Raw genomic sequence first — 25,564 nt, 5'->3', positions numbered from 1 at the left:
GGCCAACCCCAACCTCTCTCACCACCAAAGGAATACAAGCGAATAGTAAAGAGAACCCGCACAACCGACGCTGACACAAACCCCCACACATACGCTAAGTAGAATAGAAACATTGCCACCTGACCCCACACCCACTCACCATGCCCCCTCCACCTCTTTCCCCTTTTCTTCCTAATGTAATACTAATGTCTCAACAAATGAAACTGATCTGTAGAAAATGTAACTTGAAAAAAGAGACATTGCACATATTTTTGTAAACCGAGAAATCTTTAATAAAAATATGTTTAAAACAAAACAAAAACAAAACTTTGCAGTGAAGAAGCAAGAGCAATAGGCATCTGGAAATACAAATTTGCTAGTAATATGTAATACATAATTGAGTTATTAATCACAAAGAGTCAACAACAAATGACGAAATTTTTTTTACTTAAACACTTTGTACTTTTAATCGACAGTGTTAGCTACAAAGTCTTTGCCTCTGTCAACTTCAGCAAGAACCAGTCCAGTCCAGCCTGTTGATGGCTTTAAAAACAGTAGCAGCCTGAAAAAAGTAAGCAAATACGTGTTTCTGTTTATAACCTTGGATTTCTAAGCACTCTACTTTATGAGGTTTCTAATTATAGTCAGCAGTCTTAACTCAGCTTGATGAGTGGGTGGGAGATTTCTCTGATAAGATGCTTCATGTGATGCTTAAATAGGCCTTAACTTTTCTACATATCTGAATGAAGCTACATTTTATAGTCCTGTAAAATCTATGGCTTCCTGAACTGTGTTGATATCAGGTTGTGTCCTGTTGCTTTCAATAAGTCTACTTAAGAAGGATTCAACCTATAATTCACAAGTAACTCCCTCCAGGCTAGAAGATTTCCTTAAAATGACCATAAGTTATTTACTCCTTTGATTCAATATTCTACATTTTTATAAGTAGCTAACTCAACAATTGCTTTCATGGGGTAGGGAGCACAATTGTACACAAAACACCTTTTGTGCAGGGCGCTCTGCTCAGTATTTAACTTCTTAAACTAGTAGTGGTGGGACAACCAGCTTGGAAGCATCTTCCCATCCTTAGATGCCTGTGTGTTTTAAGGAACACCTGTCTACGCAACTTGAAGATTGACAGCATATTAAAGAAAGCCAAACAGAATAAAGGTGGTAGAACATTAGCATATACAGTGGTACCTCGGGTTAAGAACTTAATTTGTTCTGGAGGTCTGTTCTTAACCTGAAACTGTTCTTAACCTGAAGCACCACTTTAGCTGCCGCACCGCCGCTAGAGCACGATTTCTGTTCTCATCCTGAAGCAAAGTTCTTAACCTGAGGTATTATTTCTGGGTTAGCGGAGTCTGTAACCTGAAGCATATGTAACCCGAGGTACCACTGTAATGATCATGTCCTGAAAAAAAGTCATAATCATAAGATACTTTCTGAGAAGAGCAAAATTTTCAAGGTCACCACAAACTGGGATGCTTGATACCATTTCTGACACCAAAGTTGTATATAGAACATGGCCTTAGAGGAGCTTGGAGACAGTCATGTAGCCCATCAAAGGGGCACAATAAACAGGTTGCAATTAGAGGGAGCAGATCCTGTATCTCACTGCTGGAGTTGGTAGCATTACCTCTTTATCCACCCCAACCCTGAATTTCAGCTTCTGGGTTATACGTTCCATTATTCACCCTCCTCCTCCTCAGGGCTGTTAAGTTTTGGAATTTGGAGGGGCATTAGGGTAGGTTTGGAAAAGCAGCACTTACCTCCTTTCCTTCTCCCTCAAGGCCTCAGGGATGGATATATAGTTGGGGAGTGAAAAAGGAGTGAATTGGCAAAGCACTCTCCATTTCCCACCCTTGAAAGGTGCTAATCTGGTAACATAAGAATTCTTGCAGTGAATTGGTTCACATAGCCCAGCATTTTGCTTCTGAAAAGTGGGCCATTGGATACCTTTGAAAGCCCACAATCAGAGCATGAAGTTGATACTGGAGACAGATAGATGATTGTCCCCAGCCCCAGGTGCTGGGAGGCGTATACACTCTGAATATGGAGGTTTCTTTTTAACCATCATTCCCTCTATTTCTGCTGTTCAGGTTGTGGGTGTTATTGCTGATGTAGCAAAAGAACACCACTCAACAAGGAGATACTGGCTGGCTTGGGGAAGCTTGCTGAAGTACAAAAATATTGAGAGGGGAAACTAAGGGAGGAGGGACTCCACAAACAGCCCAGTGGCCACAGAATGCTGTTATGGGGAGGAAGGGAGGAGAAATTGAGTATTTTGGAGGAAGGCATGGCTGTCTGTCTGGAACAGAAGCACTTCATACTTCAACATTTTCTTGGAGGTCCAACACGTTACGACTAACAGCTGTTGACAAGACTTAATCCTTCATAAATTTGTCTTGCCCTTTAAAGATCTGTCTAAGCTAAATCATCACATCTTCATGTACTGATATCCATAAATTAATTCCATGCCAGACCGGGATCAGTAGTGCTCCTCATTCCTGAGAAACTCCCAACAAACCCCACGACATTATTTAGAATGCGAAGAAAACATTTTACTTTGGGTCTGAAACTGAAATCTGTTTGGGACTTGCCTTAGAAATTCTTTCCTGCAGGTACTTCTGAGTGACTTCTGTAATTGTTTCCCAACGGAGGGAGGATTAGTGGAGATGTCACCAAACCGTTAGGAGGGCTTTGTTAGCCTTTCATCCTACCCCAGTCAAAGGTAGGCCACATGGGCCCCTGTTTGCCTGGCCTAAGACAAATATATATTGGCTGAATCCTTATTACTGTGTGTCTGAGGGAAGCAGGGGAAAGTGTTCGCAGATACGTGAGAAGAAAATAAAATGGAGAAATGGAGACGCACCCTTTATATTGTTGGAATGCCTAAGGGCCTCTTGGAACTGAATTCAAATCTTATTGGAGATTACAGTGTGATAGAAAGAGAGTTAAAAGCAAGAAATAAATAAAGCAAGCTATGTACATCTAGCTTTCAGAAAGGCTTGGTAGAGCTTCTGCTTTGCCCTCAGAAGTTTCCAGATTCAATCCTAGACATCTCCAGGTGGGGCTGACAGAGAACCCCCATCTGAAATCCTGGGGAGCTACTATAAATAACGCTGACCCTAGAGAGACAAATGGTCTTACTCGGTGTAAGGCAGCTTCCTATCTAGCCAAGGTGAGTAAACCAAATGAGGTCAAGTGATTTTGTGAACTGTTCCACCTTTATATTTTCAACAACTGGAATCATAATAATAAAAAATATTTTAATTCACTTTGTTTCTGAAATCGTGGCTTTCTGATATGTGCTGAATTCGGCATCTTGACATTGCTATTTTTTTTAAAGCATTTATTCTTTACTAATAACTGTAGAGGGAGAAAATAAGCCAAGTGAACATTGCAAATAAAGTGAGGTTTTTTTCATTTAGGAAACAAACCATTCTTTCCCATGTATGCCATACAATATTCAACTTCTAAAGTTGCTCCTTTACTTCTCTTCTTCATTCTACATGTTTATGAGTTGTTGAGAAATACTTCTTGGCAGGAGTGGGGCGGAATATTCTCACCTGGGAGCCACATTTGCAAATGGAAAAGCAAGAGTTTGCACTAATAAATGACTTGTCTGAACAAGTCATTACAAATCTTCCAGGCTTCTTACTAATTTTGGTAAGTGAATCCCTCCCTCCACCTGCTACTGCCTTATATCGTACCACAGACTCCTACTAAGGGGGTTAGAAGCTCAGTGGCAATGCTAGCAGCTGATTTTGGCAAGTCTTAGCCATTGACTACAGGCTGGCTGCTGTTGGAAATGTAATGTTTTATTAAGTGCAGCCTGATTTGACCCAGCAAAGGCTTTCTTATTCTGGGCAAAAGCTTGACATAGAGAGCTCCCACACCTGCAGAATCTTCTCCACCTACTGCAGTATTTGGTACTGCTTTGCAACAAGCAGTGAAAATATTCACTTACTGGAACCAATGACTTGTAACCAGGTCTCTCTCACCCAAACTGATTCTCCTCAGATCCCTGTTGACCCCAGCCATTTATGCACATTATAGACAAAGGAGGCTGAGGAAATCTTCTCTCCCCAAGTCGTTTTAGGGTTATTTACTGTATGTGTGTATGCCTGTTTTGTCATTTTCCATCTTAATCCAAGTACAGTTAGCTCCTCTTCCGCCTCTCATTCAGAAGTACTATTCTTGAGAAATGTGGCCAATATAGCACAAGAAATCTGGTGCAAGTCTGAGCTTAGTTTGCATTTTGGAGTCTATTTTCTATTCTTTCCTATGTGGTTCACCATCCGAGCCTGTGGGACTGGCTTTTAAAAGGTATAGCACTCACTCAAATGTCAACACACTCTTGCCCAGTTTTTGAATTTGGTTTCTGCTACTTGTATGATCAATTTGTAGGTTGTGGTTAGAGTGATGGACCCGGGTTCAAATCCCCACTAGTTATGAACTTCACTGGGTAACTTTGGCTCAATCACTGTCTCTCGGTCTAACAAGATTGTTGTGAAGATAAAATGGGGAGGAGGGGGACCATGCGCACTGCTTTCAGCTCACTGGAGGAAAGGCAGGATGTAAATGTAAATGTAATAATAATAATACTCTGTTCAAGAAGACAGAAAATAATAGGTGTCTATATCTATTATTATATTCAGAGCATCTGTTGTCTTCCATATTGCACTGTCATTTGCTGAAGTGCAAAGTAATTGTTAATTAGATGGTTAAGTAGATCCCAGCTAACCTGTAAAATGAAGTACATTTCAAGTGCTAGACCATGTCAGTTGCTCACATATCTAGGTAGCTAACTAGATACACAAAGACACACAAACTGTGGAAGAGTAGTTATACTGAGAAGTTTGAATCAAGTGCCAAAAAGCCATCTAAACAACTTTAATAATAATAAAAAATTTAACTGGTGAAGCGTAGATGGGAACTGGGAGCATCCCTGGTTTTGTCTGCCTTGTGACCTAGGGCCTGAACATTTAGTTGTGAAGGCATCACTAATGATGTGCTAGTTCTCAAGGATGTATCAGAGTGCTGCAGCTAACACCCGATAATATCGCTCACTCCAGTGCTGGCACACTTTGACTGCTTAGTGCAAGAATCCTAACTAAAAGAAAACAAGTGGTCGTCTTCTCATAAGTATCATATCCACACACCTCTAGAAACAAAAACTTTAAAAAGAGCAAGCAGTGCCTTTAGATATTTGGTTTGGTTTTGTAGACTTGCTTTTGTCTTGACCATTGGCATTCTTTTGTAATTTTGAAATGAGGTTTCGTTAGTTTTGGACTCCCCCTTTTATAAAAACCTTTCGCTGTAGATGATGTATAGAGCCATATTCCTTTCTTGCTGGATCAAAGCTGTGAAGTCTTTGTACCCAGTTCTTCATTGTCCTGTTCAGAACAATGGTTCTACTGGAAATGGTGTAGGGGAGCCAAAGACTAGAGTTGATAATCTACTATGCCACTGATTTCTTACCTCCAAATTCGTACATTGTAGATTGTTGTTGTTGTTAATTGTCTACCCTTCATGGTGAAGGCTTCACCCTAAGGTCCCAGCATGGGTTACAACACTAAAAAACCATAATTAAAAACTGTTTAAAACAACAATTTAAATCCATTCTTGCAACTCTGCTAAAATTCTTGTTTTCTTCAAGGAGACTGATAAGATCTGGTATGAATTTTCTTCAATGTCCTCCTTTTGTTCTTCTCCTGTCTCCCATTACAAATGAGTTCACCTTGTTCCCTTCTGTGTCTTCACTTCCATCTCTTCCTGTGTTATCCTCTCCCCCATGGTTAACTTCTGTCTTCTTATAACTTCTTTTTCATTAAGACATCATCCTTAGAGCTTTCCTGTCCTCTAAATTGCTGCCCCATGGTTTCCTAGCATTGGATCAGCTTTGTATCCTCTCCATGAATGCTTGCCAATATGCCTTTAATTCAGCGTAGCCTATTGAAACTGAACTTAAGAAGTTTTTCCTTGAGTTACTGTATAAATCCTCTCTCCACTTTTCTTGTGCTGTTGATCATTCCGTCATTCCGTGACTTCTTTCCTTCTTGGGCTCCTGTGATTACAGCCACATTCTTACATATTGCTAAACCATGAACTAGTGCTATGTGGACACGCTTTAATGAGCCTGAGCAAAATGTCTGGCTCACATGCTCTCCCTTCCTTTCCACTCATTCGGGCTTCTGCTGAGTTTAATTTCACTTTTAATTAATATAATCTTAGGGTTATGCTCAAACCAGGGATGTTGGTTTAAAATGGTCTCTGGCCAGTTTCATAATAAGCCAGCTTCAAACCACAGGTTATTAAGCTGTATTAGTAAAGTGGCTTTTTAAGCCAGGATCCCTGGTTCAAATGTAACACCAAGCTGAGATTCTTTAAAAGAACTAAACTCATCAGAAGTCCTCCCATGCAGGGTAGAGGAGCATATATGAGCCCAACTTTTCACTTGGGTTCATTGGCGTTCATTGGCGTTCATTTACATCGTGCTGAGCTATGCTTTCTGTATAACTGGGTCAGTATCAACTTTCAGTTCTCTAGCTTTTTCTCTAACATTTTCTTCAGCTCTTGCTTCACTTCTTCCTCTCCTTGAAGGAGTCCAAGTATTTCGGCATCTATTCTTCCTGTTGCCCTCTGTTCTGGGAGGTCTATTCTAAATCTGTTTTTTCATCTCATTCTGTGTAAGATAAGGTTAGCATTAGCTAAAACTAGGCCTCTGTCTCCGTGTCTCTAGCTTTCTCAACATTTTCTCTTGAATGGCTTACCATAATCTCAGTTTGAATTTAGACAAGAATACATCCCTCCTTATACTTTTCCATCACTACTCCAAATATCACCATTCCCCAGTCTTCCAAATAAACACAACTCTGGGACCCCATTGATGCATCCTCCTTTCTTTTCCTGTCTGTCCTTGTCCAGTGTTGCCATGTCTTCAAAACTTCTAAAACTTTCTTCTTTTTCTTTTGCATCTGTTGCAAAAACAAAACAATTTTTTTAAATAAAAAAACAACCCTTCATTCTTCAGCCATCTCTTACCTGAACAGTAACATCTTCATTTTCACATTTATCAGATAGTGGTGGGTTGTTGTTGTTGTTTTTATTTATTATTGATTCAATTTAAACTACATGCATCACTACATGATGAGCTTGGGTTGTGTGTATAGTTTTTGTGTAACTTCTGCGTTTCTTTTAACTCTTATTTGTAGAATGTGGGGTGGGGAGGTAGAAGGAAGGGATGGAATATGGGATGCTTCTCAAAGAGAAGTTTATTGTTTGTAGAACAACAGTAAAATAGATGGCCAACATGTGGCACACACTCAGGAAGACTAATATCCCATCCTCTCTTTGTTCAGCTGTCTTGTGCTTAAACTAAACAATCTGCTGTAACAAAGATGTTTGCCATGGTTCCTGCATGCGTACAGAATCAGGATACAGCAGTCTTGTGACTTAGGAGTTGTAACAGGAAACCTAGACTTGCGGACTTAATTCGTGAAACATTTTCCAATAAAGCTGTTTTTTGCAAGCCAGGAGAAATTTGTTTAAAAATTCAACTAGTTCCCCTGAGTTACAATTGTGGCATCACAGTTTGGGATGGTATAAGCAAGTCAGGAACAAACTAGCTGCACGTGTCAGCCTTTTTGCAAAATTTGATGCTGCCCTGATTTGCTTATAGCAGTAGTAATAATATCAGTTTGCATGGCATTCTTTAACTGAAAAGAAAACCAATCTGTGATAGTCACACATGCAATAAAATCTCTGTTTTGAAACCTTAATTTTTCTCGCAGTCTTGCTCAGTTTATTCTTTCTGTCTTGCTTACGATCGCTGTCCTGATTTCACGGAAGTGCAAAGAGACCTATCCAATTGGCCTTGCCCCTTTGGTTCGCAATATTCACATATATGCTGCAGCCATGTGGGAGCCACCATGGGAAAGTGGCCCCTATGTGAATCATGGGTTGTGTGAAGAGGGCTAATACATCTCACCACATATCTCATCCTTCCTCAAGTTCTGTAGGAAATGCTGAAAGAAAATGCACGACTCCCTTTTACTTCCTTTGTTCCTTCTTCCTTCTAATGTTTTCCTAAGGCTCTGGGAAGTTTGGATACTTTACAGTGGTACCTTGGGTTACATACGCTTCAGGTTACAGACTCTGCTAACCCAGAAATATTACCTCGGGTTAAGAACTTTGCTTCAGGATGAGAACAGAAATCATGCTCCGGTGGCGCGGCAGCAGCAGGAGGCCCCATTAGCTAAAGTGGTGCTTCAGGTTAAGAACAGTTTCAGGTTAAGAACGGACCTCCAGTACGAATTAAGTCCTTAACCCGAGGTACCACTGTATTCCCAATGCTTAACACCTGGGCCTTTCACTTTTGTGCATTTTTACACTGAATATCCAGAATATTAATAAAGTGATGAAAATGTGTCATTTCTACATGGCAAAGGACATTACCACGTAACATTTCCCTCCATCAACTGGACGAGTGTTTAAAGCAACAAACTGGAAGTGGGGGAACTGGCACGTAGCAGAAGTGTTGGTAATAGCACTGGGGTAGGATAGGTGCTACAGCCATTTTATCACCTCAAGCCGATCACCACTCTGATCCAATTACTGCTCACGTGGGCCGATTTCTCCTAGTTGTTTGGGCTAGCAGCAGTCAACACTGGAATTCCCACTGCCTCCATAGAGATTGTGAATTGTTGGGTTCTATTAGTCACATGTCCTGAAATGAGCAATACCCCCCCTCCGATATCTGTCAGTTTAGTTTGACTGTTTTCATTTGCACCAGGGCTAATTCAAATTTCTATTAAAATGCATTACTTTTCCAGGCAGAGTTTGATATATATATTTTTGCACTATGAACAAGAAGAGCTAATTTATCTGAGTTATGTTTTTTAATCCCACTGTTCTTTCTGGTCATTTCATACTTTTTATTGCCTTCTATAGTTTGCTACAGAAAGGTGAATCCTAGTCACAGTTATAAATATAGCAATCCATTTGAAAATGTATCTTGAACACAGAGTCTGTGTAAATCCTGTGTATAAATCTCTCCCCCAACATCCTTAGATGGGAAAATAGAGTAAAATCACTGGCGTATAAGAACTCAGTTTTCATTCACTGGAAAAGTAAGCTCTAGTAAATATTGTTATTGTTCACTTTATTTTAGTATGCTACTTCATATTTTAGAAAATCTCAAAGTGGTTGACATCACAGCAAAAAACAACATTACATAAAATACAAATTCCAAATTCAGTACAGCAGCTGCTGCTACTAATCATCATTATCCACATTTTTAATAATATAATTAAGTAGTAAATGTCTAAACAATATACATAAGTCCATATATTTTTATGCTATAGAAACAGGTGTTCCTTGACTAGTCTAACATGTTACAAGGTTTAGGATTATACTAATGAAACTAATGGGTAAAACCTCAGCACCTAGGACTTGCCGATCGCATGGTCAGCGGTTTGAATCCCCACGGCGGGGTGAGCTCCCGTCGTTCGGTCCCAGCTCCTGCCCACCTAGCAGTTCGAAAGCACCCTTAAGTGCAAGTAGATAAATAGGTACCGCTTTATAGCGGGAAGGTAAACGGCGTTTCCGTGTGCTGCGCTGGTGCTGGCTCGCCAGAGCAGCTTCGTCACGCTGGCCACGTGACCCGGAAGTGTCTGCGGACAGCGCTGGCTCCCGGCCTCTAGAGTGAGATGAGCGCACAACCCTAGAGTCTGTCAAGACTGGCCCGTACGGGCAGGGGTACCTTTACCTTTACCTTAATGAAAAATAAGATTTATCTCTATTTATTGATGAATAGGTTCTTCATTCTTCCCAGTCTGCCTTTTCAGCTAAATAAGTTAAACAAGAACCATAAATCGGTGTTGTTCTCTGTTTTGGTTATTTGTAGTTTTCAGCTTTGAGGCAGGTAAAATTTTAAAATACTATGCATTTAATAAATTCATCATAAAATTGTGAATTGTGTGTGTGCTGAGCAACAGAAATCCAGCATTTGATTCCCCTCTTATTTTCATGACAGAGTACAGATTCTTTGTTGCCGTCTGTTGACACCTGCCAGTCTCCAGCTTTTCATGAGAGGAAACAGGTAAAGACCCAGCAAGAAACTGAGCAAATGTTTTCAATGATAGGTGAGAAAACCTCAGGCCTTCCTGTCCTTTAAAAAGATTAGATTAGAACAGGTGAGTTATACTTCTGGTACTCCTACAATTATTCTCCTGGCATTGCAAAACAGTTCAGTAGCTTGCATGGGAACTGTGTTCAAAATACTCCGTTACTCTAACAACAAATGCACAGTTTTGTGACATATTTGGTACATAGAAAGTACCAGATTATAGTCTGAGTAGCAATTCCCTCTGTCTGCCAGATATTTAAAAAAAAAATTCTGTCAAAAACTGTAATTCACTGAGGACTACTGCTTTTGTCAGAATTCCATCTAGAACCTGTTTCTTACATTCTTATTTATTTAGGGCTTCCCGTCTCTAAGAAATTCCACAATTTTATCAGATCAACATTTCCCTCATTTCCCATCAGTTGACATGGCTCCTATAGCAGCACAAGGGAAGGGGGCATCTGAGAGAAGGTTACATACCTTGTTCCGACATTGCCATTTGCGTGCTGCTATTGGAGTATGAATGCATCCATGTGAAATGAAATAGGATGAACTAACAACAATAAATGCTTTTGGGTGTAATCCTGTTGTCTCTAGGAGGGCACCCCAAGGGCCATAGGATTTTGCAGAACTCCCTTTCTGCCAGCAGAGGGAGCTCCAGAGGTGGAACAGGGGGTCCACCACAGGGGGACACCTTGTTGCAGCTACTAAAACCTTAGCAGCTGTCCCTCCTCCACCGCTGGTAGGAGGAAGAAATAAAGCTATTGGGAAGGTGGGGCCTTGGAGTCCACTGGATTCAAAGCCCTCTTCCCAACACATCCTAGGACACGTTGAAAAGTGCACATTCTGCACGCTCTAGCCTGCTCTGTAATTATGATAAATCTTAAATATGATACGGCTTGTGATAGTTTGAATTTTCCCTTGTTCTCATCAGGTAAAGGTAAAGGTAAAGGTACCCCTGCCCGTATGGGCCAGTCATGTCCGACTCTAGGGTTGTGCGCCCATTTCACTTAAGAGGCCGGGGGCCAGCGCTATCTGGAGACACTTCCGGGTCACGTGGCCAGCGTGACGAAGCTGCTCTGGCGAGCCAGCACCAGCGCAGCACACGGAAACGCCGTTTACCTTCCCGCTATAAAGCGGTACCTATTTATCTACTTGCACTTAAGGGTGCTTTCGAACTGCTAGGTGGGCAGGAGCTGGGACTGAACGACGGGAGCTCACCCCGCCGCGGGGATTCGAACCGCCGACCATGCGATCGGCAAGTCCTAGGCGCTGAGGTTTTACCCACAGCGCCACCCGCGTCCCTCACCCGCGTTCTCATCAGGCTTTGTTTGCAAATATTGTTTAGTAGCCAGTTGGCGCACACATTTCTTTCCTAGTCCTTTTTTGGTAAATTGATGACCTGAGAGGGTGTGAAACTCCATCTTTCCCAGTGTTGTCTGATCGCCTAGAGTCAAGTCCTACTCACCCAAGGTGAGCAGGAAAAGGACTTTGTATACAAGCCTGCATTAGCCATGCAAATATTTCTTTTATGATCCATAGATTTTAATAGCTCTTGCTAATCCATTGTAATGATTGTTGATACCTGTTTTGAACTAACTGCCAGAAGTGGCTCGTTGAATAACATTCCATGCCAAAATAATTTCTTAATATAGAAGATGTAATTATTTCATTTTATTACATAACTGACCAAAAGAAGGGAGTTATTTTAGTAGCTTAGACTGCATGCGAGACTTAACTTTTTGCACCATTTGGCAGAGAGGTATGAGATTTTGTTTCTCACGAGTCAACATTACCATTTAGCTGCTCAAACAGAGAATAAGATCATTACTTATTCCTAGTGGATGGGTAAATACGGGTAAGTCTGGCAGTCAAGGAGAACTGCCAGAGCAATGACTCATGATAATATTTTCCTCTTTTTTCTGAGAATCCCATTTTCAATATCTCACAGAAAGGAGATGTGGAGCCAACATATAATCTGCCCTGTAGCCTCTCTTGCTTCCCTTCTCTTTGCTGTGTGGTCACAGCCTTGACATTAATGCCATACCTGGTGGAGCCTTTTTTTAGTTTTCATAATTTAGTTGTATACTTTTTTTCAAACATTCAATGGATTATCAAATAGAATATAAAATACAACATTCCATTCCAAACAAGGCTAGCTGGCACAGAAAATTTATATGCACACCAGTTTTTACTTATTCCCTCTGTCTGAAGCACTGGGTGCCTAGTTTTATTTCCTGCATATATATGGGGAGAGAGAGAGAGAAAGAGATACATAAACACATACACACACACAAACCCTACTTTTTCTCTTGGTTGTTTTTTTTTAAAGACTGTATTCTGAAATAATATGTTCTGGTGATAACACTATTACCAAGACATTTTTAAATCACTGGTTTTTCATTCACTTCAGTGCAGTTCAGAGGAGTGCACACTCAAGATGACAGAGCGTCTATTTTTTTTTTAATTTGCCACTGACTCATAGCACGTAGCAGTTGTGGCAAAATCAGAACTACTTTTCCACTGGGAATTAAATGTGAGCAGTCCGATTCAGCTAAAGCTAATAGTTATTGTGAATCATTGAAAGCCTTCTAAGTTCCTCTGGTTTTAGTGAGGCCTTCAGTATAATTCCACACGTTAACTTGGAAATAACTCCCCCTATTTTCAGTGGGTCTTACTGCATAGTAAACACGTTACGACTTCATTTAGCCTTAGTCACAACTAACTTTATTTGGATTGTAGGAGGGTTGTGTTAGGTCTTCAGAAGAATAGATTTTTGCCTGCCTCCATCCCTGCTTCCAGCAGAGAGTGAAGCCAACCTAAACAACTTGGAGTTATCATTTGATTTAGACATTTGCAAGGTGAAGTTAACGGGAAAGTAAAAGTCTTCGCTGTTGTGTGACTCCACTTCTATGTCTAATTAGAGTCTCAAAGCATTTAAAAAAGCCATATAAGGTGAATCATCTCAGTAAACAGCCCTTGACGTGAAAAACCAACACCTTTGCGGTGGGGAGGATACCTTTGCAAACAAAGAAAGGTGGCTTTCTGCAGTCAGCCCTTTTCTCTAGCCGCACAGCATGGGGTGACGGAAAAATCATTAACAGGCTCATCCTGCACTTTTCCCTTTTCCACACCTGCATACCACCATCCCCAGTGCTGTAGCTTTATGGGCCATGAGGAGGCAGATTTGCCGCCATGAAACTCTGGAGCAAGCTGACAGCTGCAGAACAGCAGACACTAAAATGTAAAGGAGAGGAAGGGGAGAGATCACCTTTGAAGTCTACCAAAAGAAAAAGGGAAAACAATAGGACTTAGACCATTTCTTTTTTTAATTATCTGTCTCAGGTACATTAAGATATGAGCCACTAGGGCAGGGTTTGTTTTGTTTGGAAAGACGCATGTTACAGTAATGTGTGGATTCATAAGACCCTTCAAAATTAAAATTAAAATGTGCATTTAAAAATTGCCATAGACTAGTGAGGGAAATGAGCCTTTTGAGCTAAAAACAGGTTGCATCATGGGGTGAAAATAGCAGCTGGGGGATTTTTGACAGGAAACTGGATCAGGAGCAGGGCTCTACAGCTGTATATTCTTCGGAATAAAAGTGAAAGTATTGATCACATTTTTTAAAAAAACACAGGATTAAAGCATTGTGTAGCTTGGTCTCTGGAAGTCTGAATATTTTCAACTCCTATCCTGGTGTATAATTAATTTACCTACTTACCTACTTTCCCTCCCACCCCATCACTTTGGAATAAAGTCACAGTAGTAGATTGCAGTTGCAGTGCATTAACCTGAAATTACGAGTCACACACCTCAATAAGAAAAACTGCCTTATCAATGAACTCAAGGTTGGCCAACATTAAGATGTCTTATTTCCATGGATGCCCTCTATTGGTTTACTGCAGAAAAGCATTCACCAATGATTATTAAATAGACGGCTTCAAATATTCTTGAATACTGCCGGAAGTCAGGTGATTTATTGTTTTATTCCGCAAGAGTAATTACTTTTGTGTACTGCCTTGGCTAACAGTTTATCTTTCTTACATCTTCATAGACTTTAATGGCTTTTTAATAATAATAATTTAAAAAAACCGTTGACAGAACCGAAGAGGCAGCTGTGCTAATTTGTCACAGAGCAAAAACAGAAAAGAAAAATGGATCATATGGTTGCCTTTGCAACCTCTTTTTTTGTGGTGGGGGTGGGGTGTGTTTTCCCCTTGCTTACAGGTGGGTTTCTCCCCCAATTTTCCTCCCACAGTTGCTGCTTTCTTGGCTTTCTGAAGTGCAGAAAAGACTTGGAGAGCCATCTAGTCCTCAGCAGGTGGTGAGTTCTTTCCTGTAATCTTTATCAGGTTTGCCCCATCCCACCTCTGTCTTCAGAGGAAGATAGTAGTAACAGTTGTTGTTGTTGTTTTGAGGTGGGGGGGACACAGGTTAGTGGGGGAAGTCCTATTTATTCTCTGTCTGGAGAAGCCAGAGTGTTACAATATGGAGGAGAATTTCCGAAGAGTCAAGCTCAAGCTGAGGCCCAAAGGAGGAGAAAGGGAAGCCTTTATTATGATAATAGCGATGAGCTGGGTAAAAAGAGCTCTCACAATGGGGCTAGGCTACTGTGCCTTCAGCTGCTTCCTGCTAGGAAGATTCACAAGTCTCCTTTACATAGGATGATTAGAGAACTACAAAGTCAAGGGGAGTGGTGGGTTTCACTCTCTTATCTGGAGCTCATCCAACTCAACAGTTCTGACTCTCCAAGATTGCTGCTTTTATCAGCCCAGCCTGTGAGGTTATATTAAATGATAAATGTTTGGTGCTCAATATAGTGCCATTTACTCACCCAACCCCCCTAAAATCATGGGTCTGATACCGAGAAGCAAACAAAGCCCTTTGCACTACAATTGATTTTGGTGGGACTTTATTTAACAGCAGCAAAACTAGGACGCAGGCATTGATACTGTTTAGTTTGCCTAATTGTCCATGCACCCTTCATTGTAAAGAGGGGTGAGGGGAATTAGTTAATTTTGGGGAAGTTTGCTCCTTAACCATGCCAGGGGTGGGTCAACATTGCCTTTCTTTCAAAAGGTTCCCCTCTTGCATTTTCCTCCAGGATACTCAGCCTCCTCCTAAAGGTGTAATCAGGCTTCCTAATCAGTTATGTAGATAGAGAGCAGGTTTGGGGCTGCCTCCCATTTAGGACTATAAATCTCGGCTTACATTGATTACCTTTTCCTGTAGGTCTTTCTTTTGAAACCCTTTTATATTATTACTGTTTCATCATTTAGATGATTTCAGACCGCAATGTTTCCCAAGGAATAAGAATCGAGCATCATATGTTTTGTTATATAAGCATGTGGGTCACAATAATAGATTAATATTGTTCCTGCATATCAGCTCAAAGTATTGCAGAGATTTCTGCATTAATGGATTCATTGGATTTTATGCAGTGAGAGTGAGAGACAACAGTTCTTCCTCTTTAAGTCGTTGAAAAGTATAGCAGATGTTTTGTTTTGGCCAATTTTTCCTGTTGAAATTCAAGTGGACTGACAAAGTGGGCCTTTTAATCATACAAGGACAGAATAAGATTTCTGAAATTTTTTGTAGAGGGTGGAAAACTATTGCATTTTAAAGTAATATACATGTTACATACCTGTCTTTATTATTTTGCTATTCAGGTCAATAAAAATGTGAAGTAGTATGGTAAAATACATTGTCTATCTTGCACACGGTGGGTGCCACTGAATGAATGAAAGTGTTCAATGGAGGCCTGAAGTTTTGAAAAGGAACCTACTTCAGCCAAACCCTGTTCTGTTAGTACGCCACTGACATCTTACAGTGCCATCTTAATCACGTCTACTCAGTCCCATTGAATCCAATGTTTCTTGCTCCCAGGTTACTGGGGTTACAACTGCAGCCTTAAATAAGTTTTGAATAGGAAGTTATCTTAGGCCCTTTGTAGTGGTATTGCTTTAACAAGAACATTATTTAGTATAATAATTAAGTAGCACTTGAGAATGTTCAAAACACATCACGTACATTATCTTATCATTCTTTACAAAACTGCCCTGAGAGGTAGACCAATATTTATAATCACCATATTGCAGATGAGAACCAAGGCTGAAAAATGGTGGTTTACCTTTGGCTTCCTAGTCAATTGGAATTGGGCCAAAGTTGTGATATGCTTTAAGCATATTCCGGAATCTAGATTTGTTCAGTATCTTTGTGGACCAAACTTTGACATTATCCCAAGTGCTTGATCGGGCTAAATGTTAAACAGAGGAATTGGCTGGAGAGGGAGGGGGACAAGAAAGAGAAATGCAATTAAGCATCTCAAAACTTCCCAGCCCCACAATTTACACTGGGGATAAAAGAAAGTACTCTTCATTTTATCCATTTCCATTGCCTCAAGGAGGTGATGTTTATCTGCAGAGTTCCTGGCTAAGGAAAGTTTTGTTCCTGAGAAAAGCTTGCAATACAATTAAGGATGAGATGAAGGACCCAAGCCATGAATGATCTACGAACAATTTATTTTGGAGTAGTCCTGCTGGCATTGGTGGCTTTACTGCACATACGGTTGTAGAGCACATATATTTGTAGATAAAATTGGACTTTGCCCATGAATGCAGCTGTAAGTTGTATGCCTGCTGCTATGCTCACTTTGGGTTGTGTCAAATGCTGCTGTTCCGCTCATGCAAGAGACTTCCACTTGTGCAATGGGACTTCCCCTTCTTCTCTCCACCCCCAACCCCACACATGCCCTCAAAATCTTCTCCATAAGGTTGGAGAACCCTCCAGATTTTGGAAGCACACAGGGGGAGGAGAAGAAGGAGAAGTCTTGATGTGTAAGTAGAACTCTGCTGAGGCAGCTCTGCATACAACCCTGTGACTTTCCCCCGCTTTCTTTCTGAAAGCTGCACACACACACCCTCCTCAAAACTTCAAGGTCTCCATACAGGTCATCCCTCCAGGACATAACATCTCAGTAGTACTGAAGCAGGCTGCAACCACAGTGTCACTTTCTGTCGGTAGCCAGTGATAATATTCCCATTCTTGTGGTGCTTTCCAGCATTTGTAAATACTTTTAGCATTCCTCTCCTTTGCTTATCCCTGAGCTGATTGAGATGGAACAGAGCCTTCAAAGCTCATTTACCTAACGCCATTCTACATGTAGCATCAAGTGAACAAGCCCTGAAGGATCAGTGGGCTCACACGCTCTCTTCTTCTCCCTTTGCACACTGCATTTCTCTCCTTCCTTTCCTGGTTTATGTCACACCATAGTTCATAATTCCATTGGAACTGGCAAACTCTGGAAACTGCTTCACAGAGACAGTTCTCATGCATTCCATATTTTATCCATTAAGTAAGGCTGAGGCTCCAAAAAATGAATGTGCAGATTGTCGGGATGTGATTACATGCTAGGAGATGATATATTTATTAGATATTTTCCTTCCTTCCTCATGTTTGTGAGTTCAGCAGAGTGCCATCGCTTTGCAGCTTAAAAGGGAAGCTTAGATAGGCTAGTGTATAAGCTCTAACATGCTTTTTTATTATTACTGACAGAAGAAAACATGCAAACAGAATCGGAAATATGAACAGCAACTTCACTCATTGCACCATATGTATTATTTTTCTCTTCTTAACATGGCATTATCCAGGAGGTGAGTTTGCACAATGTAGAGGCAATTTGTCTAGTATACCACTTTATAAATGGCTTTTATGACTCTCTGCTTAAACTACCACGCTGGCAAAGCCTATTGTAGTATTGCCAAAGCTAAAAGAAGCCATTTAAGGATCACAGTAAAAAGCAGTTGTGATTTCATGCAACTAAATCCCATAAGTCATCAAAACTTACTTTGGAAAAAAGCTAGCCAGATTTGAGTTTATTATGGAAAACAATGCTGTCTGTTCAAACAGTTGCTGCATTAAAAGCTTTCAAAAGAGGCTTTAAAAATGTATAGGCTATGAATAACAGAATTTCTAGAGGCTATAAGTCTTTTTTTCAGAAGAGTTAGGGTGAAGCATTAGCAACCGAGTCTAGCAACAATCATCCTAAGGATTCATAATCCGTTTTCCTGAAATGATGGTGAAGACTGTTACGGTCACAGCTTGCAGCCTTAATAAATATCTAAAGTAATGTTCATTCAGTGGAAGTAAGCAATGAAATAACAAATTTACAGTAGTTGACCATCTTTGACTGGACTTGGTAGCCAAACCAAAAACCATAGTTCTCTGTACTTGCTCCTTCTGTTACTGAGGTTTTCTGGCCTCACAGCTGCTGAGGAAGGTCCTGCCTGGGCAGCAAAGAGTTTGCCCATTTGCTTGCTTCTTTGCTAAATAAATAAAGCCCCTCCTCCCTTGCCCCGGACAGGCCTGATACATTCTCATAATAGTAGATCTCTCAAAGAGATTCTTTGGACAGTTTCCTTTTTGAATAGTAGCGGGTGGGATTGTGTATAATACATAGAATGAATGTTTATATGTTTCAATGGATTAGACAAGAATTCATTGCACAACATGTGGGGTCCAGTGAGCTGGGGATCACCTACATAAAATGAACTTCAGCCTGTTTTATTTTTGTGATGCTCAATGTTTTTAGCAAATATATTTTGCTGACTGGCTGTCTTGGTGAGCTGGCTGCACCCAAGGAGGAGAGCCTCCTTATTGCAAAAATGGTGGTTGGTGGCCAGTGATACATATATTGAAGCCCACCTCAGTTCACAGGAACAAGAAGGTACCGGCAGGCTGTTGTTCAAATTAAAAATGACTCTTCTTGCATTGCATTAGCCACATGTGTACAAAAAAGAGAGAGATGGTGCCAAGAAACATTCTTAGGATCAGTTGTGGAAGGATCAAACTCTAATGAGATCCTTTGCGAGCAAAATGTGTAACTCTACTGTGCCCCAGAGCAACCATTGGCTTCCTTGCTTTCATACACACTTAAAAAAAACAATAATGCATTGCCACTAAATCAAGTCGATTGTGGGTGGGAATTAAAAGCAGCTAGGACAATACCTACTCTGTTTTTAAGAATCTATAATCCATGTTTGTTTTCTTGATTTGTTTTTTTGTTTGGTGCTGTCTAGGCTCCTAGAACAAAACGGACAGTTTACAGATGTCAGAACACAGCAGAGTGTGCATGATCTGGTTAGTAATCACAACAATCAGCTACGTATATATGTTGCATTCTATACAGGCAAACATTACTCAATATGCCTTTGATTTGAATTAGGCCCCTTTCTTTGTTTATGCCACTTGATACTTCATGTTGTTTAACCTAAAGGTTATAACACTAAAGTAAACTTGACTTACCTGCGGAGTTTTAAGAAATAATTCCCCAAAGCGTGTTAATGGAATTTAGCACTGAAACGCACCAGCGGATGTTGAACTCAGCAGTGAATCGCTGTTCAAAGAGCACACTTCACCCGGGATATAACCACATGGAAACTCTGTATTTAGGAAAATAAGAAACCTACATTCACTGCAGAAAATATGTGCTCGATAGGAAAGATCCTAGTTCTAACCAAGTAAGGTGGAGAATGCCAGGAGCCATGCTTGCTCATGTATTTTAGCAGGAAAGACACAAACAGTGTTTTGCCACCTGAGGCGAAATGGGAAGGTGTTGCTCTGAACGTGCACCACACGCCATCTGCCCCCACTTGCCTCCCCCGCCAAAGCCTTGCTTACATGGGCACAGCTGTAGCTTCTGGGTCTGTTTTGCAAGAGCCCTGGAAAATGTCACAGCCATCTTGCCAGAACCTGGATGCTGTTGCAGCTGATTCTCCTTGCCTCTCCAGCAGTAGTGCGGCACATCCCAGAGGCATCCCTTGGATTCTGCCACCTGAGGCAGATGCCTCAGTCTGCCTTATGGATGGGCTGGCCCTGTTTGAGATTGGTCAGCAATTGAAGCAGCGGGGCACAGCTGATAAGAGTAAGAGTTTTCATTACCAGTAGATGAATCTTGGAAGAGAACCAGAAAAAAAATGCCTGAGAGATGGGTGTATTAACCAACCAGTACAAAATGATAATGGGAGCCATCCCGATCCTTCATAACAACCCCCCCCCCACCTGACACTTGGGAGGTTGTGTGTGGTCAACTATATTAATTTAGAAGTATCCACAGTTCTGCTCTTTTAAGGTTCAAATGGCAATAGGTTTGAGTTTTGAATTTAGTAAGTAGGATTGTTAGATTTCATGTTAGACTCATTTTTAATCATTTTAATTGCTTCAAAATGACATTTTTAAAAGCCTTGCATTATACTAATGTTGTTTTCATTGTCTCAAGATGAATTATTTGTATCCAAATTTCCATCAACGATCTGGAACGAATCAGAGCAACAGGTTAATAGAGGAAAACTTGGTTCCATCTTTAGTTAGTGGAAACCTGCAGGAAATGCATTGCAAGGACTCCACCAAAATATTAAGAATTTCGAACGAAAACAAAAAGATGTTGAAGCAACATAAAGATAGAGGTGTTCTTCAAATGTGAGTACACTTAACCTGTAGACTGAGGCTTGTGTCCATTCAGTCTTTTACCTGGTAGATGGATATCACAACTTAAATGAAGTTGTAATTTCTAATAATGTTATTTTCAGTTTCCCTGATAGAGTTGAAACTCAGAACATCTCTACCTTTGCCCAGCCTGAAATGGTTCCTGTGCCTTTAACTCTGGGAGATGTTGCTCTCTATGCTCAAGTTGTGGTAGGTTCATACTTCTTTCTTCCTTTCCTCTATCGAGTCCATTACTTATTATGATGTCAGTAATTCACAGAACCTGGTTTATCAGGTTCATCTAAAAGAAACCTTATTGGAAAGGAAACAATGGGTCTTTAATGTGAATGGGCATTTTGTAAAATAAAAAAAATGCAGTTTTCATACATCTCTTCTCAATGCTACTATAATTCTGTACAGACCCAATTTGCAGTATCTGCCAGACATTTCAAATTAATCTAATTGTGTGTGTGTGTGATTTTTTTGCCATACAAGTCAATTAGGCCTCTTATCTCAGAGGTAAAAAATATTTTTTGTGAAGTACAACATGCTTTTTCCAGCCATTTATTTAGAGGATCAGTACTACAAGTGTTGGCATTGTGAAACAGCTGTTTCTCAACCTTATATTACTGTTCATGCGCATATGCTATTTTCTTGGTTGTTAAATTGATCATACCATATATTTATCAATATACAGCTGAACTGTACATTGTTGCTTTTTAGGAAACCACACCATTAAACACATATTGGACAAATTATGTTGACAATGACTCCATCATCAACAGTGAAAAACAGTAACTACAAGTGGGATCTTTTGAAAATAATCTGCTCTGTAGCTTATTGTGATTAGTGTTGAGATTGGTGTGTATGTAAGTGTTCTCCTACCATCCCTTTCTTTACTTAAAAGTTTGAAAAAGTTATTTTGAAAAGATAACTATATAATTTTTATTAATGCATAGGGTTCTTTTTTTCTTTGTTGAGATATTGGGCATTGTAATGTATTTCCCCAAAAAATGTGATTTATTGTTATGCATTTATTCTCTCTCTCTCTCTCTCTCTCTCTCTCTCTCTCTCTCTCTTTCATTACTCCATATGCAAGTCTTGTTTTAATTCCTAAAAAACCCCACAACCCTTTGCATCCTTTCCATTAATTTGCTTAAATCTGTAGGGGCATCAGTTGTGATAAATACTTTTTTTAATAAATAAACAACAACACTTTTAAATTCCAAGTTGTGCAAGATAATACTATCATTCTTTCATTAATTAAGAGGATGAAGAGCACAAATGACTGTTCCTTCCATTCCCTACTCTTAAATACGTTTCTTTGCCAACATCCACATGTACTAAGGACTCTTCCCAGAAACTCTGAGGTTCTTTCTTCCACCACCACACCAGTGCCAGAGGGCACAAGAGACAGACCAGCCTTGCAGGAACACACACTTCAGAAACCGAATGTGGCTACTTTAATTGCGAGATCATCATTTCCAAAGGGACTTGTCTATGATATGTTTACAAGAGTATTTCATCCCCTAATAGGCTTCAGTCAGTGCTGGGCTAACCCTCCAGGTTACCTGCTCTCTTCTCTAGGTCTTGCTCTTCAACCTTAGGGGTCATGTGGGAGTTCCATGACTGGAAGCCACTAGAGAGCGATTTGAATTGGGGCCATGATGCAGGGGGCAAGGGCAAATCCATTCCAAGACATTCAGCTGCCTGAGGCAAAAGACGATGAGTGGGCACACACAGCCAGTTCTATGTGCAAAGACTGACTGGACTGGTAAATACATCTGACTTGAGCAATGACAACAGTTGTGCATCTTCCAGTGCACATGACCTCCTCCCCCACCCCAAAGCTTTTTTTTAGCTGTGAAGGGAAAGATTTATGAGCTATGCCTGTAAATTTTTCACTGTATGGCTAACAGCAGAGAAGAGAAACTTTCTGAAAGTGTGTACTAACTTCCCCAAAACTTACTTGATCTTGGCACTTTGCAAATTTAATCAATTATGTCCTTTAATACCCACTTCAAAAGATTTCTGCCTTTGGGTTTTATACAGCTACAAGTGATCAAATATATAGTCTTAAGGAAACACATAGTGTTCAGAGTGCCTAGTTTCCCAACAATTCTTAACCATCATGTGCTGTGAGGTATTGCAGTTTTGCTCAAATGCCTGCCATTGGTTTGTAGGTAGATTAAACTGATTCTCCTGCTCAAATGTATAGCCATGAGGATGGCGGTGCCACAATGCCTGCTACCTTTCCTCTGGGGCCACCGATTGCCACAGCTCCTTCCAAGATTTGTCCTTACATTATAGGCCAAGTGAAAGGAGTGGCACAGGATGGGAGTAGGAGATGCTGGTGAAGCACTAGAGGCCACAGCTCTAGGTGCAGAAGGTGGCCTACCATGCACCCTCTAAACTCACCTGCTGCCCTCAGTGAAGAACACCACTAGGGTTCAAGGAAGATTCATCTGCCAGCCGCATTGGCTTTGTACAGTACATGGAAAGTGGGGCGGGAGCTCTTGTCTTTCGCCTCAGACAACAAGACACCTTGGGCTGGTTCCTGGCTCCCATTCAAAGTAGCTGCTGCAAGGAAAAAGGAATTATCCCTGGTGAATATACACCAATCTTCTGATACTTCAGCTACGCTTGAAAGACCAAAGCAAGCTGCAAATTTTAGAAAGCAAACCATAAATGATTGATTCAGTTTAAACTATTGCCTGCACAGTTGATTAGTCTCCAGTTTTAGAGCTTGTGAAATTGTTTTGTGGTTGGTTATTTCTCGCTTGGGTTTGGTATGGGTGGGTGTTTGTATGTGGTGTTGCAGTTTTAATAACAGGCAGTGCACCAGTTTCATCTTATTTGAGCATTCTACGCCACTGCGCTGTTTAAAAAAATACATGCTTGCACTGTCTAGCCCAAGTTACAGTGCTGGTTGCCTGCTTCTGTTTGGTCCCTTTGCTTCCATGTTGCATAAAAGACATCACAGCATCTCGAAGCTGTCATATATATGCCCACATGATAGTGCAATCCAGATGCTGTAGATTCTTGGAAAGCAAAATACATTGATCCAACACAAGCAACCTGTGAATAAAAATAGATTCCCTGTGTCCCATAGAAAGTTTAAAGTTCATCATGAGTCTTTCATATATAATTTCCCACCCATTTTTCTCCTATTCATTTCTTACACACTCTTTAATTTCCATTTCTTTCCTTCAAACAGGCTTCTTTTCATCTGCTTTTTTCTCTCCCTATATCCTTTCGATATCACATTACAACATTCTCTGCAAGTTCACCTAAATCTTCTATACTGAATAGTTGGTTGCCGACATTTTTATTGTGCATTAGTAAGGTGACACACAGAAACCTGTGGGGGGTGTGGGTAATCTCCCCCAAACTGGCCTTTATGAATATTACTTAACCCCTAAATAGTCTTTGAAGGAGAAACCCTTCCCTAGGGCACATCAGAAAGAAGCTACCCCCAGGTCCTAGAAATGTGTGAAGGTTTGGTAGTATATTGCCCCGTGGGTATGTTAAGTACTTTAAAGCATCCTGGCTGTTTCCTGTAATTACAGTCTCACTTTCTCTGTTTTGCTCCCTGGCTCTCCTCTTTCCATGTCACCTACTTCTCTGGGTTGCCAACTGCTCCTTCACCAGCAAACCTACCCCCCATCTCACCCCCACCACAGCAAGAAGCCAAGTTCACTTTTGCTGCCTCTGGATGAGGCAGGGGACCATGGAAATTTCCTGGCAAGCAAGTAATGTTAGAGGATTTCCTTCCCAGATTAAACTGCCACACTTTTTACATGGCAATCTGCTATGCTGTGATACTTCTGGTGCTTGTTGCAGTAAAGAGGTGGTGTAAAAGGCAGACATGTGAAGGTGCCCTGCACTGAGTCAAACCACTGGTCCATCTACACTAGTATCGTCTACTCCAGGGATAGCGAACATGGTGTCTTCTAGGCCTTGTGGACTACAACTCCCATCAGTCCCAACTAGCATGGTCCATGTTCAGGGACGGTTAGAGCTGTAGGCCGGCAACATCTGGATGCAGAACAATGTAGGAAGCACATCTTTGAAACAATGTGGTACTTCCAGTCATGGAGACAAACGGCCAACACTTTCCTCCAACCTCCATGCATTATTACTTTTTAACCTCCATTAATCGCATTATTAGAACCTACAACAGCAAATAGTAAGTGACCTAACACTGAACCTTATATGACAGTCAGAACAAGAAAGAGACACCAAACATAAACTTGTGATGGGCACTCCAAAAGTGGCTGGGGAAAACCAGCCAGATGGGTGTGGTATAAATAAATTGCTGTTGTTATTGTTGTTGTTATATAATTGTTTTTATTGAAAGCTGTGCACTCCCCTTCTCCAGCACTGGAGTGTGCCTCTATCCTGATTAAAAACAAAGAACCAGCACACATGAATAGGATTATTCACAGCAAAAAGACTGTTCCCGCTCTCCTGCATCCCATCAGGACAGCACTCCAATGGTTCTGGATTGAGGCTGGTATAAGCAAAAAACAAATAAATTAGTTTTCTTAGTTATCCAAGTAAACTCTTCAGACTGTACCACATAGTTATGGCACAATTATTTAGTTGGGCAAGAGACTCTGAGCATATTGTAAGAGAATTCGGCAATTGGCAATTTCCTCTTTGGCATCTCATGCTAATCCAGAACCTTTGATATGAATGGGAAGTTAGTAGTACAGCAACTGGCTACAGAAGACCCTGGGTATAATATATGAGGGCTGCAATCCTAATAAGTTTAACTGAAGTTGTCAGATCCTATTTAGGACTGGGATAATAGTACTTAAGTATATATAACAAATACAAAACCTGTCAAATTCAATAGGAATGCTTTGGGGAAAGTGATTAGAGGCTTGCAGCAGCTTTAGCAGATTTTTCTTGTGTCCTAAAATAAAAAACAGAGGGGAGTGTAAATGGTTGCAGTTCAGATAT

General features: G+C 40.7%; 1 protein-coding gene and 1 long non-coding RNA gene across 6 annotated transcripts in view; one reads left to right on the top strand and one right to left on the bottom strand.

The window, feature by feature from the left end:
* LOC308474436 (uncharacterized protein) overlaps positions 1–22,683 on the top strand; it is a 49,613-nt gene extending 26,930 nt beyond the window's left edge. Inside the window, exons 7-15 of one of the 5 annotated variants that reach the window (XM_081000698.1) lie at positions 456–550; positions 10,022–10,087; positions 14,373–14,438; positions 15,219–15,263; positions 17,669–17,766; positions 19,192–19,252; positions 20,391–20,590; positions 20,701–20,806; positions 21,320–22,683. In XM_081000698.1, the coding sequence (XP_080856824.1) occupies positions 456–550; positions 10,022–10,087; positions 14,373–14,438; positions 15,219–15,263; positions 17,669–17,766; positions 19,192–19,252; positions 20,391–20,590; positions 20,701–20,806; positions 21,320–21,394 (812 nt within the window). In that variant the 3' untranslated portion in view covers positions 21,395–22,683. The remainder of the gene's footprint in view (positions 1–455; positions 551–10,021; positions 10,088–14,372; positions 14,439–15,218; positions 15,264–17,668; positions 17,767–19,191; positions 19,253–20,390; positions 20,591–20,700; positions 20,807–21,319) is intronic. The other 4 variants (XM_081000700.1, XM_081000699.1, XM_081000702.1 and 1 more) reach the window with 4 other exon arrangements.
* Positions 21,630–24,864, bottom strand: LOC308474466. The gene is made up of 2 exons (XR_013984748.1): positions 24,826–24,864; positions 21,630–24,770 (listed from the first exon to the last, which is right to left on the bottom strand). It is a non-coding gene; the product is annotated as an uncharacterized lncRNA (long non-coding RNA).
* Positions 24,865–25,564: the final 700 nt, after the last annotated feature.

The sequence above is a fragment of the Podarcis pityusensis genome (assembly GCF_964106645.2).
Source record: "Podarcis pityusensis genome assembly, chromosome: 3".
NCBI lineage: Eukaryota > Metazoa > Chordata > Lepidosauria > Squamata > Lacertidae > Podarcis > Podarcis pityusensis.
The sequence above is the reverse complement of the archived record's forward strand: the minus strand, read 5'-3'. Positions and strand labels throughout refer to the sequence as shown.